The sequence below is a fragment of the Chenopodium album genome, chromosome 10 (genome assembly GCF_948465745.1).
Source record: "Chenopodium album chromosome 10, dcCheAlbu1.1, whole genome shotgun sequence".
In the NCBI taxonomy this organism is placed as follows: domain Eukaryota; kingdom Viridiplantae; phylum Streptophyta; class Magnoliopsida; order Caryophyllales; family Amaranthaceae; genus Chenopodium; species Chenopodium album.
Genome location: NC_137843.1, coordinates 33,761,165 through 33,778,099, shown reverse-complemented (window position 1 = coordinate 33,778,099; position 16,935 = coordinate 33,761,165). Strand labels below are relative to the sequence as shown.

General features: G+C 40.8%; 1 protein-coding gene across 1 annotated transcript in view; it reads left to right on the top strand.

Annotated features, from left to right (window-relative positions):
- Positions 1-9,765: 9,765 nt before the first annotated feature.
- The window catches only part of LOC145565154 (ion channel protein), a 33,068-nt gene continuing 25,898 nt past the window's right edge, over positions 9,766-16,935 (top strand). Inside the window, 2 exon segments of the mRNA XM_081625242.1 lie at positions 9,766-9,986; positions 10,115-10,178. Of these exon segments, the coding sequence (XP_081481368.1) occupies positions 9,766-9,986; positions 10,115-10,178 (285 nt within the window).

The following is a 16,935-nucleotide window of genomic DNA, read 5'->3' as shown; positions in this document are numbered from 1 at the left end:
AGCTAGCTTAGACAAAGCATCCGCCTGATTGTTTTCGGACCGAGGCACTTGACTCAGATTGAATTCTTCAAGTGTCCCGGCCTCAGCTTTGACCGCCTGCAAGTATTTGATCATAGCCGGATGGGTGGCTTCATAATCACCATGGTATTGGCTCATGACCAACTGGGAGTCAGAGTAGGCGCCAATCTTAGTTGCCCCTGCCGCCTTGCACATGCGGATGCCGGCTAGTAGGGCTTCATATTCGGCCTCATTAATTGAGGCCTGAAACTTGAACCGTAATGCATGCTCGTACTTATCCCCTTCAGGGGACTGATATATAACTCCTGCACCACAAACGTTCATAGTGGAGCTCCCGTCCACATACACTTTCCAAACCTGATCAGTATTATCCAGCGCAGCCGACCTTATCATTTCGACAATAAAGTCGGCTAATGCTTGTCCCTTTATTGCCTTGGTTTGAAAGTGATTTCCAGTCCCTGTAACTCAATAGCCCATTTGAGCATTCGGCCTGATGATTCTAGGGTTGTCATTGGCCGCTTGATCGACTGGTCAATGTAGACCACTACAGGATGTGCCAAGAAGTAAGGCTTCAACTTCTTGACAGCCATGTAAAGAGCGAGGCCAAATTCAACCATGGGGTACCGAAGCTCTGGGTTCTTGAGAACGGGGCTAATGAAATAGACCGGGAGCTGGGTGCCATCTGTTTCAGCAAGGAGAACGACACTGAGGGCATGATCTGAGACCACCAGGTACATGTAGAGCGTCTCTTTGGGCAGAGGGCTGACCAGCCTTGGCAAAGAGTGCAAGTGTTGCTTCAATTTTCGGAAGGCCGCCTTAGCGTCATCCCCCCATTTAAACATAGTCTTTTTCCTGATCGCCTGGAAGAAGTAGAGATACTTGTCACCTGACCAACTGAGGAATCTCCCCAGGGTCGCCAGACAACCTGTTAACTTTTGTACTTCTTTGATAGTGCGGGGCGACTGCATGTTAATGATCACCTGTATTTTTTCAGGGTTGGCCTCTATCCCCCTTTGATCAATTAGGTTTCCGAGAAACTTTCCAGACTCAACACCAAAGACATACTTCTTAATATTGAGCATGACCTTGTGCCGCCTGAGTGTAGCGAATGTTTCTCGGAGGTCAGCAAGGTGATCCTCCTGCTGCTTGGATTTGACTATCATGTCATCAATATACGCCTCCACATTCCTCCCAATCTGATTAATAAAGACCGTATTAATCATCCGTTGGAAAGTAGCCGGTGCATTCTTCAAACCAAACAACATCACCGTATAACATAATAACCCCTGATCAGTAACAAATGCCGTCTTTTCTTGATCTTTTCCCCACAGGAGAATCTGGTGGAAGCCTGAGTAGGCGTCCATAAAACTCATCAGGGCATGTCCGGCTGTAGAGTCAATCTTTGGAAGTGGATAACTATCCTTCGGACATGCTCTGTTTAAGTCAGTGTAGTCAACGCACATGCGCCAGGTACCATTCGGTTTCTTTACAAGCACAACATTCGCAACCCAGTCAGGGAAGTTACATTGCCGAATGAATCCAGCGTCTAACAACTTTTTTTACTTCGGTGGCTGCCACCTGACTTCTTTCCTCGCTGTGATTTCTTTTCTCTTGTCGAATGGGCTTCTTTTTTAGATCCACGACGAGTTTGTTCTTCAAAGGCAAAAATATCTTTGAATTCTTTCAGCAGATGGTGCAAGTCTGCACCCAATCTTTCGAAGGCAGTCGTCCCCACCTTAACAGTTCGTTTTGGATGACTGTCATCCAGAGGAATATCAATGTGCTCACCAGCCGGCTGGGGACGGAGCTCATCTGACCGTTCCCCGGTCAGTGATTGCTATTACTTTTCTTTTTTGACCACCACCAGCTGGTCAATTTTTCTTTTTTTGGCTGCTGGTGGGGCCGAATGATCATCCTTGATTTCATCAAGCTCTATTGGCTCTTTTCCCTGGCCGGCTGCAGCAGCCGCAGGTTTGACGTCCGAGAGATAGCACTCTCGAGCTGTCTTCTGGTCCCCGTTCAGGGAGCCAACAGTTCCACCATCCCTCTCATACTTGACCAACATGAGAGAAGGGATGATGACGGCTTTGCACTCGTTAAGAGTGGGTCGGCCAAGAATGAGATTGTAGGCAGTCAGCTCTTCGACCACCAAAAACTGGATGGTCATGTGCCGACCGTTACCCTTCTCTCCTAACCGGACAGGTAGATCTATCCGTCCGACTGGGTGCACAACTCCTCCCCCAAACCCAATAAGTGGATGGGAGACGTCACGCATGCTATCCGACCTATATTTGAGGTTGGATAGGCATTTTTGGCTGATGATGTTAGAGGAGCTTCCTGTGTCAATCAAGATGCGGCCAACTTTTTGGTTGGCCACTTCGCATTCTATGACCACAGGGTCATCATGCGGCCGACAGATTTTGCCCCTGTCCTTCTCGGTGATGATGACTTCGGGGAAGGCGGACGTGCCAGCCGCCTGTCCCTCTTCAACATGGTCCTTGGTGCCTCGCATTGTCGGGCCACCTCCGGCGAATTCGCCTACTATAGTGTAGAGCGGCTCCTCATCGGTTTTGGAACTACCAGTAGGCTGTGGAGTCTTTTTGCTGGACTGCCCCGGATTCGCTTTGGAAGTCACTTTGGACTTTTCACATAGGATTTCAGCACCACTTTGTCGGCCAGACGATCAAGTGCCCACTTGAGGCTGAAGCAGTCGTTGGTGTCATGGCCGACATCCTCATGGTAATTGGCAGTGCTTGTTTTTGTTTCGATTTTCAGCGGAACCTTTCATTGGAGTCGGCTTCTCCAGGGTCAGCCGATCCTTTATCTCCATGAGGATGGAGTAACTGTCCTTGTGGAACTCGTACCTTGGAACGTACGGTTTCCACTCTTTTTTATTCTTCTAGGCCGGCTGATCGGAGTTATCAACCGCCCAGATCTCTTTTTTCTTTTTGCTCTCTTCAGGTTCTAGAGACGGATGAGCAGGCCAACTCTCCTTCTGCCTGTCAGACTTTTTGGAGTCCAACTACTTTTTTGAGGAGCAAAGTTCGGTCGCCTGTATATAGGCTTCCGCCTCCATCAAGGCTCCTTGGAGGGTGAAGATTTTCTTGCGGACGAGGTCGAACTTGAAAGTCGACCCGTCCTTCAGAGCTTTGAAGAAGTCTGTATAGCCTACCTCGTCAGACAACCCTTAAATCTGGATTCTCACCAGATTGAACCGCCTGACGTAGGAGCGCAGCCCTTCTTTATCTCCCTGCTGCACATTACTCAGGTCGAGACTTGTTTTCTTTGTAGAGATGTTCATAGAGAAGTTGGAAGAAAATAAGAACGCAAGCGTCTTGAATCTGTTAATACAACCAGCCGGCAAAACCAAACCCAGTGATGAATACCTTTTGCGTCGAATGATTATCGAACGAGGTGAAAGTGTGAAAAGTCAAGTGTTGCGGTTGGTTTTTTTATTAAATTCTTTCTTTCTGTTTTCGAAAACAACTCTATTTTATGAAAACAGCCAATCCAGTTTAGTTTGGTCCACGACAAGGGTCCCATAATAGTGTAGTTGGATGGAGCTTGTAAAGAGCTTTCCAACGATATATTATAAGCCAAATTCCGATGAATAATGAGGAAGTTATGGCCAAAATACTAAATTGGGCCCGGTTTGATCTTTACATGCAGCCCAATGATCTAGGGGAGGGCCCAATGATAATTATTATTCCTAAAGTTATTAGAATTAATTATAGTCTTCTAGAATTCTTTAGAAGGTTTTCTCCTTAATCCTAATAAGTTTAGAATTAATAATTATAATTTGATAAGTTTTACTTGGAATAAAATATTATTTTATGAAAAATACGATTTCAGTTTTCATACGGACTTTACAAATCAATTTTGATTCATATGTGGACTCCGTGTTTGAAAGCATGTAGAAATCCAGGCTGTCACCAAACGACAGGCCTGTCGCCACGCGACAGACCTTGTCGCCAAGCGACAAAGTCGGTTTTGCAGCGACAAGAGTGGAGTTTTATTCCTTATCAAATTCTACCTATTTCCGGAAAGTTTTCTTATAAATAAGGTCCTAAACCTCCGTTTTTATTCACAATCATAATCAACATTCATCTATTCTCTCTATGCTCTCATCTCTCTAGCTTTTCATAAACACAATTCCGCATTCACGAGATCTAGAAACACCTAGCCGAGTTCGAATTTGCCTACGCCCTAAACGTGAAAGGTTATAATTTCTGAGGGTTTGGTCCCTAATCTCTATTTTAATTATTTGATTTAATTGTTTGATTTTATATTTTTCTTGAAGTTACTAACGTGTGTATTTTGTTATTAGAAAGAGATACGAGGCATCCAAGTAAGTACTTTAATTGTTTAATTGATATTATGATATAGAAATCATGCTTAGATTGTTATTTTGGTTCCTAGTATCATGTTAGGATGCTTTCCTTAGTATGATATTTAGGATGATTTGCTTATATCAATTATGATTTCTAGGATGCTTCCTATTTTCTTTTCTAATATCATGTTAGTATCATGTTAGGGCTAAAGCTTTGATCTTTATTGCTTAGTGACATGCTAGGATTTGTTATTAATCTTGTTAGTATCATGCCTAGGATCTTGCTATTATTATGCTTTAGCGTTGATATGATTATGGTCATGATTATGATAATTATAATTATTATGGTTATGATTATGATTGTTAATTATAATTATGATTTATGATTATTATGTTGCTTGATGTTTATTTATTGTTATTGCTTGATCACACCTTTTATGCATGTTTAAAGGGGAATTTGTACTTGTAATCACGCTTAATAAGATAATTAATAATCTTGTTTAGGGCTAATATGATTATAATTCAAGTGATTGCCAATAATAGTTTTATTTGTGCATTAAGTTCAACCAACATAGATAAACAGGTTTAGGGTTAATCTGTTGATTGCATGCTAGTCAGAAAGCGCACATGAATACGAGAAGAATAAAGCAGAGGCCTATTATTTAGGGCAAGTTTAATCTCTTTTAGGTTGGATTTGTACCCTCATCCCCGAACCCTATTTGGTTCAAGACCTTTTGGAGTTGACGATCTCCTGGATCGTTAAGGGGTGTAATCTTCACCTTGTGAACGGTTTACAAGTTCCTAAAACTTGTTGGCGACTCTTTTGCTCTAGCTTCATTCCCTTTGGACGCCACCATGCTTAAGTGTATGATCACAGTGGGGTTCAAGTTTGGGGTTAATGGCTTGAAATATTCCCTACAATGCCAGAAGGTGATCTTCTAGGTTAGAGGTACCATCATAGGTCCCTATCAATACATTTTTAACCTTGGCCGGCTATTCGGCCTCGGCTATCTCCTTGGAGAACACAGAGGGTTGTTCTCCAAGGTTTTGTAGCCGAAGCTGCCAATCAATAGGCTGGTAATGGTATGCCGCCTGTCCTCCGAAAAAGGCAGGCTGGATGTAAGGCAAAGCAGGCGGCCTGTATAATGGTTGGGCCATATACTGTGCCGAGTTGATTACATGGGGACCCATATGGACGGAGGGGCTGCCTGACGGAGTCCCATGTACAGATTGTGAATTCCTCACTAAGGTATTCTTGAAGCTATCTGGATAAGTAAACGTGGATGCCGACTCAAACAGCTGCTGGTTCTTCTTTTGCTCGATGTAGAGTCGAGCATCAGAGAATGTCTTTTTACTGTGTTCCGGCTGTACATACCTGATGGCCTTTCTTTTTACCGTTTCCGGAAACGGAGTCTGGAGGTCGATCTGGGGCCGAGCCTTCTCCTTCAAAACAGGGTGAGGAGTCGGTTGATGGTCCTTGACCGACTTCTGCTTCTCAGCCTGGGCTGGTTTTTTGGCCGACTGTTCCTTCCTAGGAGCAGCCGTCCTCTTGGTGATTAAGTTTTTGATTTCACCCTTAAAACTGCTCATAAATTTCATGAGCTCATCTCGGGTGACTTAGGCTGATCCTTCCGCCTGAGTGTAGGATCAGACTGTTGCCCAGGGGGCTGACTGGTAAGCATTCCGCTCCCGTCTGTACTTTTGACGGATGCGTTTGGAGATGAATGACCCATCATGGGCCATATAGGTTTCGATGTCTCCATCGTCACTAGAGTCATGGTCCAAATGGACCTTTGCTTCAATTGTAGGCCAGTTGTTTTCTGGAGGCGGTACAGGTTCTTGTGAAACCATCTCTGAGGTACTCTCCCCACTAACGGTGCCAAATGTTTCGGGTACTTTTATGTCCCTTGGGAGATTTACGGCTCAAAGACTGGGTCCGACAAGGGCGCCTGTCCCTGCAATGTGAACAGAGCTTTGGATGGTCGGAGGTCCGCCTCCGAAAATTAAGTTAGTACGGATTCGGAGTTAAACGTGCGGAAAGTAAGTATCTTCTCGAATTTCGAGATTAGGTGTTCTCTGTTTTCGAGAGCAATAAATGATGTAATGATTAAGACCTCGTTTCAATTATTGGGGGAATCTCCCTATTAATAGGGTCCTAGAAAAGTTTGCCCTTTCCTAGGGTGTGATGACCTAGGAATTAGGGCAGCGCCGTTTTGCGGCTACATTGGGATTTGGGCCTTGAAGGCCGCCATTTCCCAAGTGTCATATCTGTATGACACGTGTCAGCACCTGGGGGGTCCATTTGGACGCCTCTTAAAGCGACACGTGTCACACGCTCATTGGACCACTTGGCGGGGTATAAATACCCAAATAAGCTAGTTTTAAGGAATTAAAAATAATTGTGTAAATAATATTTATTGTATAAAATAACCAATTAAGAAAATACCAATTATTCACTAAATAAATTCACTAAGAAAATTAGATTTTCTACACTTAGAAAATCCAAAAATCATAGCTTATTATTTAGGAAATTTGGACCTCCTAATTTAATAATTAAAATATTATTTTGATTAATTAAAATATCCGAAATATATATAAATAATCCGGTTTTTAAAATTAAATAAATGGATGATAAATCTTATCCAAAATCCAAAAATAATAATTGAGTTTTTAAAATATTTTTGGCGCCAAAATTCAAATATCATTTTGGCTCCAAATTTCAAATAGTAAAATAAATTACTAAAATACCCTTTCTAAGAGAATACTAATTAATTAAATAATTAGAAATACGTTTCAAAAATACGGGGTATTACAGATGAGGAGGTATATGGTGAATAGGAACAAGGAAAAGTGGGAGGACTCCAAAACAATTACAAGCAACCTTACCCCATATGTAAGGAATGTCTTGGGTAGGATAGAGTTTGTGGCTAGGAAGTGTATTGTGCAAGCATCAAGAGGGCAAACAATTGAAGTGCAGCTGATGGATGATCAAGTAGTGGTTGATTTGGAAAAGGAAACTTGCATCTGTTACCATTGGAAACTAACTAGGATTCCCTGTGTCCAGCCTATGCATGCATTTTGGATATGAGGGGTGACGTAGAGGCATATGTTGACCCATATTACACCATGGACATATATAGGGATTCTTATGAACCTCTTGTCCAACCAATGCCTAGTCCCAAACACAGGGAGAGAGTAAAAATGAGGGAACCACAACCTTTTGCTTTTAAGGTACAACCTGGGAGACCAAAGAGCAAAAAAAGAAAACTTGAGCCAAGAGATTGTTCTATTGCAAGTAGTCAGCCTAGCACAACAAAGTGGAAGAAGCAATGTAGTCACTATGGGGGATTTGCCAAGACCTACAAACTATCGGTTGCACCAAATATAGATGTCACAAGGTCAGCAGGCAGACACTCCTTGGATGGTGGAGGAGAGGAAAAAGAAAGAAATCAAAGCTACAAAAAAGGTAAAACAAATAGTTTATGTGTTGATGTACATTTCTTTGCTGTATTATGTAATCTGACTAACTGGGACTATCTTAAACCATGTCATAGAACGCAATTGGGGCTGGTCCAAACAGCATAGCAAACAAAAACTTTTCTCAAGAACATGAAGGATGTTTTCCCTTAAGTAAGCAAGCAAAATTAGAGTCGAGGAAGGCAACCTCCAGTCAGCCAAGCTCATCTCAGCCAAAAACAAAGCAGAAGGCTAAGTCAAAGACAAAGGCTTCCTCGAGCCAACCTGCAACAAACACAGTTCAACAACCACCCCATATAGGAGGGGTAACAAGGGCCAAGCTGCAAACTCTTAAGAATGTAAACCTAGCTCAGTGATGTATAAATGGCTACTTAAAAATGTGTTTGTTTACTTAATTATGTCAGTTTTTATACGGTTGTCATTAACATATAAAACATTAGGAAACATTGTGTCAGTTTTTTATATGGCTTTCATTGCCATTAAAACAATATGAAGAACGCATCTTTTGGAAACTATATATCAAGATTTCTGTTAACTTTTCCAATTTACATTTTGTTCAAATACAGCGTTCCCCAATTCCTACTTTAATATGTGGATGTCCAAACAATTTTCTCAAGTTAAAACCATCACAAATGAACATCAAATACATGCCATAAATAGTTTGATTCTAATACATATTTTATTACACACAAGCTCCCAACACTTCAAGTCATAACATGTTCATTCAAACACCTACTTCTTATAGCTTACTACTAAACACCCCTAACCATTAGGAAAACTATAGCCATTGACAAACCAATACAAATAGCCATGCCCACCCAAGCTAAACAGTTGATTGAAGATATATGTCCTGCCTTGCACTCCCTGTTCATTCTTTTTCTTTCAACGTTCAAAGCCTTGCATCTCATCTTCAAATTGTCAACTTCATTAAGTACGCACCTCCTTTGCCCACTAATTTCATCAACCTCCCTTTTTCAATTCATTGACTTCACCTTTCAGCAGCTTCATATCCAACAGGAGGTTGTTGATAACCCCTATTTGCCAATATGTCCCATCAGGTTGATCAACCCACTTGAACACCTTGCAGCCCCTTGTTTCGGTGATTGGATCAAAAAACTTGCAAGATCGAAACTTCCTCCCTGGATTCTCCTTAGTCTAGGTAGGTAGCTTGGCAATTAGCACTCTACATTGACATTTTTTTCTCCTTTGAAGGGGAAGAGATAATAAAAGACATAATTTGCATCAATTAAGGTCGAATACCACATTTAGTGTTTTGTACACAAACGAATTAACATGCTTAACAACAATTTTCAATTAAAATTGTTTATTACGAAAACCCTTGTAGACAAAATTATATATATCTATTTTTATACGTTTTTTTTAAATTAAAAAAACTTTTTTTTCCAAAAAAATCAGTGGGTTCAATGAACCAATCTTTGGGGGTTAGGGAAGGCAGCCGACCGTTTTTTGGTAGGCTGGGAGTTAGGCTTTGGGTGTCATGATGGGGAAAGGGAGGGGGTGGTAGTTCTTAGGTTTTTTTTTTTTCCTTTTTAATTTTTTTCTTTTTAATTTTTTTTTAATTTAAAATCAATCACGTGTTGACACATGTCATGGTTACTTGTTATAAAAAGTGGTTGATCTGTTGGGACCATTAAAATCAAACTGATAGCATAATTGGATTATTTTTGACAATAAATAGATTACTAAAAGTAAATTGGCGATGAGATTATTAAAATACATTTTAAACAATAGACAATAAAATTAAAAACTGAAAAAATATTAATAACAGACAAAATGGCCACTCAGGTGCAATGCAAAAAGTGAAGTAGGCAGCTGTTTAAATCCTCCTCCTTTTTTCCTCCAAACTTTCAATTCAATTTCTCATCAAATTTCCATAAAAATTCACCACCATTTTTTTCATCTTCTTCAATCAAACTCAAATGCCAATTTCTCCAATCCCTCGGAAATCACAGAGACCCAAACTTGTTCTTCGTAAATGTTATTCATCCATTACTTCTACGACTTCTCAATCTCATCAATCTCATTTTAAAGATCCCCCCTTTTCTTCCATTAATTCCATGCCTTCTTCTAATCCCAAATTCACTTTGTTTAATCGTTTTCTCTGTTCTAGAAACTAGGTATTCTTTTATTTAGTCAATGAGTTTTCTTTAATCTATCAATTTGGTAGTTAATGGTTGGATTATAGTTTCAATCGTTTGAATGAATTTGATTGTTTTTGAACTTAATTTTGATGTGGATTTGGTTTGTTTTGTCTGTTTGGCGGCTCAGTTTCAGTTGTTTTTCATTAGTAGCTTACGCGACTTCGTTGTGGAAGAGGGTGGCAGTACTTCAGGTGTGTAATTTTCTAATATGCTCCGTATATGGCGCTTTCTAATTTCTTCAATTTTTATTTTGGAAAAATTGTCTGGAATAATCCCACTTTTGGGCCATCTGCTAAAAATAATCCCTCCTTTGGATTATTTTTAAATAATCCCACCTTTACCACCGATTTTTTTAATGGTCCCATTTTACCTGGAACCGGTTGTGTAGGTAATTTTTTTTAAAGTTTAATTGACACGTATAGTTACTTGATTAGTCAAAATAAAAAAAAAGTAGTAGTTAAAAAAAAAAAACCACCAGCACCACCATCCCCACCACCACCCAAACCCAAACCCTAGAACCACCATCCCATCCGAAACCACCGCCACAGCGCTGTCCGGAATCCCACCGAGCCAATCCAACTCCAAAACCCCATTAACTCATTAACTCAAGACCCTTCGAAAACCACCAAACCAATTCCAAAATTGGGCTCAATACGGAATTGGGGCAGGGGAATTCGACCAGGCTGGAATTGGGGGATAGGGGAGGTCGGCGCGGCCGGAAGGAGACGTGGATATTGGCGCGGCCGAAGGGGTATGGGGGATGTCGGTAAAGCTGAAATTGGGGGATAGGGGAGGTCAGCGAGCTTGAATAGGAGAATGGGGGTGGTCAGCAAGCCTGAATAGGGGGATGGAGGTGGTCGGATTTGTGGGACAACCAGATTCCTGGGTAAGGGCGATCGGCGCGCCGGGAACGGTGGTAAGGGAGGTCGGGGCGCGCGGGATCGGTGGCAGAGGAGGTGGTTAAGTGGATTGGCTGGTGGTGATTTATAAAATTAATTAATGTTTTTTTTTAACTTTTTTTTAAAATTTTTTTAATTAAAATTTTTGGAATAATCGGATGCCGACACATGTCAAGTAACTTACTATAACAAGTTAACTGATCAGTTGGGACCATTAAAAAAGATTGAGGGGTAAAGGTGGGATTATTTAAAAATAATCCATTGGTGGGATCATTTTTAGCGGACGACCCAAAGGTGGGATTATTTCGGGCAATTTTTCCTTTTATTATTATTGTTTTTAATATTTTTATTGTTTTACTACGAAGTATTTTGCAAGACCATTTTTTATTTTGTGAGTATATATTGTGTCAGTGAATTTTGGTGCTTCAAAACTAAAGTTGAAATTGAAAAGAATGGAAGATATAAGGAAAGATGATTCAATAACTAAACGTGAAACAACTATAAAGAGATAATTAATTGGAAAATTGGAAACCAATAATCCCACCTTTACATTTTCTTCTCAAAACAATCCCACCTTTTCGAATTCCCACAATAATCCCACCTTTTACCCTGATATTCTTAAAACAAGCTTTTTTTCATTTAATGACCGGTTAATTAAATTTTCTTTTTTTTAGCAGGTAAATACACTAAATACAGTTGGTTAAGCGCCATTAATTTTACCCTAACTTGTGCTCTTCAATCTCGTTTAAAAGGCCAGCCACCCCCCATTGAATTCTTTCCATCTTTCTTCTTCCTCTCTGCAATTTCTCAAAGCTTCAGAATTTAGCTAGCAATGGCAAGTCAACACTCCCATGGCTCATCTTCGAAGTCCAAGAAATCAGGGTCTCCTCTTTTCCCTGTTTACTGCTATCACGATGAGGTTGCGCCTTTGAGGACGGTGAAGCACGACGATCCCACCCAAGGAAAGCGCTTTTACGGTTGTTCTTATTGGCTGGTAAAATCCCTCCATTCAATTTGTTCTTTAATTATAATTGGTGGGATTATTGTGTTGTTTGATTAGGAAATTAATTAATTTTTTTTACTAGGAACAGAGGACATGCGGATTCTTCAAATGGGTTGATGAGGTTGATGATATTCGCGATCTACAAGCACGGATAGTTGATAAGAACTCAATTATCATGGAGTTGGAGGACAAAATTGAGCTGCTGAAGGAAAAGGTGCGGAAGTTGAAGGCTAAACAGGAAAAATTGGTTGATGAGGTTGAAGAGATAGGGATTGCCACGACTGAAACCCTCTTCGAGATGAAAGAGAACAACAGTGATAAGAAGCTCATGTTGACCTTGATCTTCTCTTGGGCATTTTTCACTGTAGTGTTGTTGATGAGGTGAAGGGAGTAATACTAGGAGGTAGTACTAGGCAGGGATGTAAATGGTCCTTTTTTGGGGTTTAATCTAGGTTGGTGGGATTATGTTGTGGGGTGTAGGTCTTTTTTTGGGTTTAAGAAGCTCATTTGTTAATGATGGTTTAATTATTGTTTGTAGTAGTCATTTCAGTGAAAATGCAACAGTAGTAGCTCTACTTTTGTTGTTGTCATGGTTGTAGGTGTTATTTGATAGGGCTGCATTATTTAGGTACTTATTGTATATCTTTTGAACTGGATTAATATGATGATATTTTGAAGTATGTATCTTGAATTGGTTATATTGGCATTTATCATACATTTGCAAACAACATGTGCATAAAAAACTCATTTGGCATGGAAGATTATGAAATGTAATAAAAAAAGAGACATATGTTGAAAACATACTTAACATAATTGAAACATTAGCACCAAAGTTACATCAGACTAACAGATGTTCAATACATTACAAAATTAACACAATTGAAGTACATAAGGGTTACAGTCACAAGAAAAAAATGAACACTTAACAATCTGATACTAAGAACACCAACAAGCCCAACCTAATCCTACTTAATTTGTCCATCATTTGCAGAGGTGGATGCTTGACTAAAGTTGAAGGAGTATGTGCTGGTGAAGGCACATACATTTACAGGTGCACTAGATCCTGGTGCCTGCAACACACAGTAGTATAGATAAGTAGTAGAAGTTCACAAAGAAATTGAGAATAATAATAATAACATAAATGAAGATGGGAGCTTACATTGGTGAAAGATGTTCCATCAGGTGTCACAATAATACCTAATCCATGAGGCACACCAGTGCTCCCACTTCTTCCCCTTCTCCCACCCCTTCTCCCACCCATAGAACCCCTGCCACCAGCTCTCCCACCCCCGCCAACTACTTCACCTCCCTTACCAGAAGCTCTCCCTCCCCTACCAACTGATTCCCCTCCCCTGCCACCAGTTCTCCCACCCCTTACACCTGATTCCCCTCCCTTGCCACCAATTCTCCCACCCCTTACACTTGACTCCCCTCCATTGCCACCAGTTCTCCCACCCCTGACACCTGATTCACCTCCCCTGCTACCAGCTCTTCCTCTAGTAGATCCTCCCTTTACCCCCGCTAGCACCACTTCTAGTCACAACTCTGCCTCCTTTTCCTAGTCTAGAGGGTTCTGCAGTAGCTGTGTGGTGAGCATGGGTTTGTGAAACTTGTTGTTGTTCTTGTATGATAGGGGTTTTCTTAGGCCCGCCCCTTGGTCTCTTTGTAGGAGGTTCAGTTGGTGGGAGGGTAGCATATCTAGGGTTAGTGCAACCTCTTTTGTTGTGGCCTTTTTCCTTGCACAAAGTGCAAGTCATTTCCATGCCATGCTTACTAAGCCTTCCAAGCTTCTTGGGATTTTCAAATGGGTCCTTTCTCCTGTTTCTCCGTGGTCATCCTAGTCCAACTTTGATTAGAGGTGGGTCAAGGGTAAACTCTATTCTAGGCTAGTGCCTCTCACCATCAACTGGAGGGATTGAAAAAGAATAGGCTTTAGTGTACTGAGATATTGTATAGGCTGCATCTACAAAGTCCTCTGCATTTTTGTGTATGAAAAAAATGGCAGCCACAGCATGATAACAAGGAATTCCAGTGAGATCCCATTTCCTGCAAGTGCAAGTCCTTACATTCAAGTCCACTTTCAAGCTGTCCAAGCGGTAGTTAACTTGGAAGACTATGTGTGTAGATGGGAGTACATCACATTTTGCAGCTTATTCTTTCTCTTGCATCAGTTTCTTAGCAATCCTAGGGCATAAGGCATTGGTCCACTTCATCATTTCATCCCTCTTATTGACAAGTCTCTTCATTAGAGCAGCCCTGATGTCTTCAAACATGTAAATCAAATGCTTTGCCCTAGCATTGATTATGTACCCATTGAATGTCTCAGCCATATTGCTTGTTATAACATTAGTCTTCTTATCTGTTTTCATGAAAGCTCTGCAAAACACACTAGGATTGTGCCCTTTAAAAGCTTCTACACCAAGTGCATTTGTTTTTGTCAAAACCTCTAATGCTTCCTTATAGTCTGCTTAACTGTAAGACTTAGCACAGGTCCAGAACATCAGCTTGAACTCATCTCCCTTGTACCCTTTACTCCAATTAGCATAAATGTGCCTAGCACAGTGCCTATGCTCAGCATTTGGCAACACCATTGACACACTCCTTAGAATAGATTGTACACATATACACACACAGAGAAAGACTGAAATTAAAATTCAAACAACACAAACTAAAAGCAGCACTAATTCATCCCTGGTACAAAACATTTTGTTTAAAAAAAAAATGCTCAAAGAAGGTATACCTGGTGTTCATCAGACAGAATAACCAATCCAGCACCATCATCAAGGGAGAGGCTCTTTTTCAAGTTCAGCATGAACCATTCCCATGATGCATTGTTCTCACCTTCCACCATAGCCCAAGCAATAGGGTACATCTGGTCATTGCCATCCCTACCCACTGCTGACATCAACTGCCCCCCAAGAAATGTTTTCAGGAAACATGCATCCACACATATTAACTTGCTACAACCAGCTTTCCAACCCTTCCTCAAATCATCAAAACAAATGTAAAGTCTTTGAAAAGTTAGGGGGCCTTTGTTGTTATGTTTGTATGTGACCAAATCCACACCAGTGCTAGGACAAGCAGCTTTCAGGGCTTCAAGATACCTACCCAACTTTCCATAGTGCTCTCTCATGGAACCATGCAGCTTCTTGTGAGCATACCATTTCACTTTGTATGCAAAATCCCTCTTCACAATCACCCTATAGGCTCTCCTCACAGTCTCAATTATTTCTTTAGCTGGCCAATGAGGTCTGGCCTTGAATACATCCAACAGTTGCTCAGCTAACCAGGTTGATTTCAGCTGGATGTTCTTCTCCATGTTTCTAAGGCAAGTATGCTCACCCTTCAATCTCTTAACTACAAAAGATCCTCTCCTAGAATCCCAGGATGCATACAACCAGAAAAGGACAACCCTGCCTACACTTTACACCTATTCTTTGTTGCCTCTTTCTGTTTGCAGCCACTACACACAAGTTCCTTCCTTGATAAATAGCAAACTTAGAAACAACTTGCTTAAAGTCTTCTCTAGAAGTAAATCTCTGTCCAATTTCCCACTCAAAGTTTGAAAAGTCAGTGTCTCTCCTAACTAGCAACCCTTTTCTGGCTTTTCTATCTTCTGCAGTGGTGTCCTCATCACTTGGTGGTGGTGTGTGTATCTCATCATCAGTATCTTCATACTCTGAAACAATATTCCCCTCCCTCACATCTTGATGCCTCACAACTGATCCCTCTTCTCTTTGGGCATTCAGATTACCCTCAGTAGCCTCAACTTGTAATTTATTTTCTAGCTCAATAATACTACAGTTAAACCCCTTAACTAGATCTCTAGCTACACTTTGCTCATCATCACTTGTGTCAACTTCCAACACCTCAGGTTCCCTCAAGTCATCCAAATCTTCTTCCTCAATAACTTCACCATCAGGCTCAAAACTAGCTTCATATATCTGATAGTCAGCTAGCAAATCATCCTCTTCAGTTACATACTCATTGTAGTCTATATCATGAGCTGCAACATAATCTGGGTCACTTTGTTAACCACTCAAATTGTTTATCTCATAGTCCTCACTGTCCCACTCATCCCCACTCAAGTCTGCATCATACAGCAATTTTTCTAAGGGAATGGGGCTTTCAGGTCTAGGATCTTCCCAGTCATAATCATCAGGAACCCTAGATCTACCAAAGTTATCCTCAGGGTATGAAGTGGTTTCTGGTTCTGTTTGAGTAGGTTGTGTTTGAGTAGGTTTTTCTGGGATAAAAGGGGTAGAAGGGACCAGTTTTAAAGCCACAGAAGATGCTTTTTTAGGTTTTGAGATTGTTGTTTTCTTTATCTTTTTTGTGGGGTCCATTGTGGGGTCTGATTTTTTAGTTTGTTGGGACAGTGAAATCATGTTGTCTGACAGCTCATTAGATTCCTTGGTCAACCTTGCAGACCTTCTAGGAGTGAGTTTTTTGGGTCTAGAGGTCTCAACTGTATTACACATGGGTTGGGCAATACTTGACCCTGTTTGTGATATTTTAATTCGGGTCAAAAAGTTAGGATCTTTGACATCATGGACAACATACAAGTCAAGGCATCTACTTTGCAAAGCAACTTCACCCATTGCTCTGACCTCATTGTCATCATACACACTCCTCAGTCCACTCTCCAAATCAAGCCCAGGCATTAAATAATACAACTTCAATTCACCAGTATAAACACCACATTTATCAACTAACTCTTTCAAATAAAACCAACACAATTCATCCGGGTCAACAGCAAAAGTCCTATAAAGCCCCCCATAATACACCCACAATCCATTTCTCCCTTTCTTAAACACACCACCATGATAGAATTTCAGACTTATACAATCCATATCAATCTGAAATCAAAAAGGGGGGTTTATCGCAATTTAGGGTTCAGTACAAAATTTGAAAAAAAAAACCTGCATAATTCTTCAATTAATTGGCTTCAATTACACACACAATCAGTTACACATGATCTAACAACAAATTTTTCACTTAATCGACATTTACACAAGTTAGGGTTCAGTCATTTACCTGGAAAAC